This window comes from Lycium ferocissimum, chromosome 1, assembly GCF_029784015.1.
Source record: "Lycium ferocissimum isolate CSIRO_LF1 chromosome 1, AGI_CSIRO_Lferr_CH_V1, whole genome shotgun sequence".
Lineage (NCBI taxonomy): Eukaryota > Viridiplantae > Streptophyta > Magnoliopsida > Solanales > Solanaceae > Lycium > Lycium ferocissimum.
The window spans coordinates 13,359,531-13,362,412 of NC_081342.1; the positions used below are offsets into that span (position 1 = coordinate 13,359,531).

The window sequence follows — 2,882 nt, forward strand, 5'->3', positions numbered from 1 at the left end:
TTAGTGACCACTTTTCAAGTTTTAGTAGAGTTTCTCTTTCAGCTTGAGCCATAACATCTGAATATGAAGTGGACAGAGGTTTCTGTATAGTCTGCAACTCAGTCCTGGATTGAGCAATTGTTTCTGTAGTTCTCTTAAACTCTTCATTAATCAACTATCTAAGAGAGGGTCTGAGTGTCTTTAGTTTCCACCATATCTCCTGCATGGCACTAGTATCTAGCCTAGATCTCCAATATTCTTCTACTAGGGGAAGGAATTTTTCATGTGCAACCCATACATTAAAGAATTTAAAGGAGTTTCACCCTCTGCTAATTAATTTTTACATTTAGAATCATAAGGGAGTGGTCTGAGATAAATGGTAGCCTATAATCCACCTCCAGTTGCCCATAATGTAGCATCCAATCATCATCCCCCAATGCCCTATCAAGTCTGCAATAAACTCTGTCTGTTCCTTGCTGTTTGTTAGACCAAGTATAGAACTCTCCTTCCCAGTTTAGTTCATTGAGCTGCAGTGTTTGAACATATTCTGAGAATTCTTTGGTTTCTATCCTTGTAACTGGTGCACCATTCAATCTATCTTGAATGGAGAGAAGAGCATTAAAATCACCCCAGATTAACCAGGGCTTATTCTTCTGTTGAGCCAAGATTCCCAACTGTTTCCATAAAGACCTTCTCTGCTCAGCTGTGTTGTATGCATATATGACTGTCATCAAACAGTCCATTTTCTGATCTCTGCTTAACACTTGACAGTGTATGAACTGACCATCTTGTATCAGCATATCTACATTATAGTAATTAGCATCCTATAATAGCCATACTCGACCATTATAAGCAGTATTGTAGTTGTGCACCATATTCCAGCCAGACATTATTCTACTAGCTACAGATCTAGCTTTATTTTGTTTTACTCTAGTGTCTATCAAACCCACTAACTTTATTTGATTTTCTCTAATATAGGCACTCAATTCCTTCTGCTTGTACCTTTTATTAGTGCCCCTAATATTCCATACCATCCATGACATCAGGTATGAATAGAGAAACCGCCACCTTGCTCAGAAAGCAGTAAATTAGCCATCACAGCTTTACTCATTCGCAAAGGACGAAATCCTTCTTTGTCTAAGGGAGGATTGTCCTGAATATTCTCATCACAATTTTCAACTGGTTGTTGAGCAGGAATAGTAGATTTGTCCTTAGCATTAACCCCATTACTCTCCCTACTACTTGCATTATTGACTGATTGTTTGTCATTTCCTTTCCCTGCTAGGTTGTTTCTTATATCTACTAAATGTTCATTAGTGCTTATCTCCTGGATGCCTACAGCCTGATCCTCAACCTCCCTTAGTTCAGGGGGTAATACACCTTGAGCATTGACATTTGCTAAGGTAGTTGCATTGTCATTTCCTCCTCTAGCTTGCCACCTCTGCACAACCCTCTTATGTTTTCTTTTGTTCTGGACTTTATGTTGCTTGGCATGACCCTGAGGTTGTTGAATAGGAACCCTGGCTAGTGGTTGTCTATTAGCTTGCACTTTAGCACAGTCATGTCCCACACTCAAACAAGTTGCACAGAAATCAGGTTTCCAATCGTAGACCACAGCCTGCTGAAATATCTCTCCATAAGTCCCCAACACTTCAATTTCACTAAGCAGTGGTTTGGTCACATTAATTTTGATCAGCATTCTGGCATATGAGATTCTTGTCTGTTTTGTGGTACATTCATCAACGAATAGAGGGATCCCAATGGCACTTGCTATTCTACTCAACGAATTACAACTCCAGCAACTTATTGGTAAGTCAGGGAATTTTACCCATAAAGGAACAACAAATAAGAATTCAGTACTAAAATCAAACTCTGGTGACCATTGCTTCAGTATTACTGGTCTATTATTAATGCTATATGGTCCTGAGAAGAGAACTTCATGCATATCTTCTTCACTTTGAAGTTTCACAATATAATATCCCTCCTCATGATAGTAGATATCAGGTATAGTAGTGGCGATGTACCACATATGATTAATGTATCTTTTCATGTAATTATAGCCCGGTAAATCCCCCAGTACATGCACTATCAGTGCATTTCTCGATTTCAGTTCCTCTTTCTTTAATTCATCCTCTTCCAGTTTGACAATCATTTTGCCATCTACAATTCAGGGTTAATATAGGATAAGGCCATACCATTAGTAGCAACACGATTTCCAGCAAATAGATTGACCCACGGTGCTTTAGTCACCTCTAGTTCATTTGATTGTGCAATACCATCCGGTGCAATTGGAATCAGACGTGGTACATTTGGTTTAGGGTCAGACTCTTCCACCCCAGAATTAAGATTTGTAGCATCCCTGTTGCCCGTCGCTTGACCAGAATTACGTTTTGCGATAGCCAGAATTGAAGTTGGCGTTAGGCTCATCCTCTGCGGCAAATTGCCTCTCAGATCTGGAGTATGACTAGTGTAATGGGCTGGGCTCCAAGTCAAACCTTGCGTTATCTAATTCGGTGTTGCCCTAATATTCAGTCCTTGTATCGTAGAGCTTATAGAGCTTCCGATTACTTCTAGTGGAATCTTTCGTGGTCATCCATGACCTCTCTTCCCCGCCATGGAACCTCACTCGATGCACGATAGCTTAACCTACGCTGTGAGCATTTTGGAGAAGATTTATTTTTAAATAAAACTAATCCCCTCATATTTATTCTTGCTATTTATATACATCATTATCATCAATATTCTTTCACTTGCTTAATAAATATATACACATGAATTTCTGTTTCATGCTTATATATAAAGTACATGATTATGTAGTCATATCTTTTTCATCTATTTCATGCACATAATTTCTATTTCAGAATTAATGCAATATGTTGTAAAATAGAAAGAAAGAAATGTTT

The 2,882-nt window shown here is 38.6% G+C and overlaps 1 protein-coding gene across 1 annotated transcript; it reads right to left on the minus strand.

Moving 5' to 3' along the window:
- Nucleotides 1–1,021: 1,021 nt before the first annotated feature.
- On the minus strand, nucleotides 1,022–2,131 carry LOC132062217 (uncharacterized). The gene has a single exon (XM_059454834.1). It carries the CDS (start codon nucleotides 2,129–2,131, stop codon nucleotides 1,022–1,024), a length of 1,110 nt encoding a protein of 369 aa, XP_059310817.1.
- Between the last annotated feature and the right edge of the window lie 751 nt (nucleotides 2,132–2,882).

What these genes read in the sequence shown, in the direction of transcription:
- LOC132062217 (XM_059454834.1), bottom strand. Translation starts at nt 2,131, where the DNA reads ATGATTGTCAAACTGGAAGAGGATGAATTAAAGAAAGAGGAACTGAAA.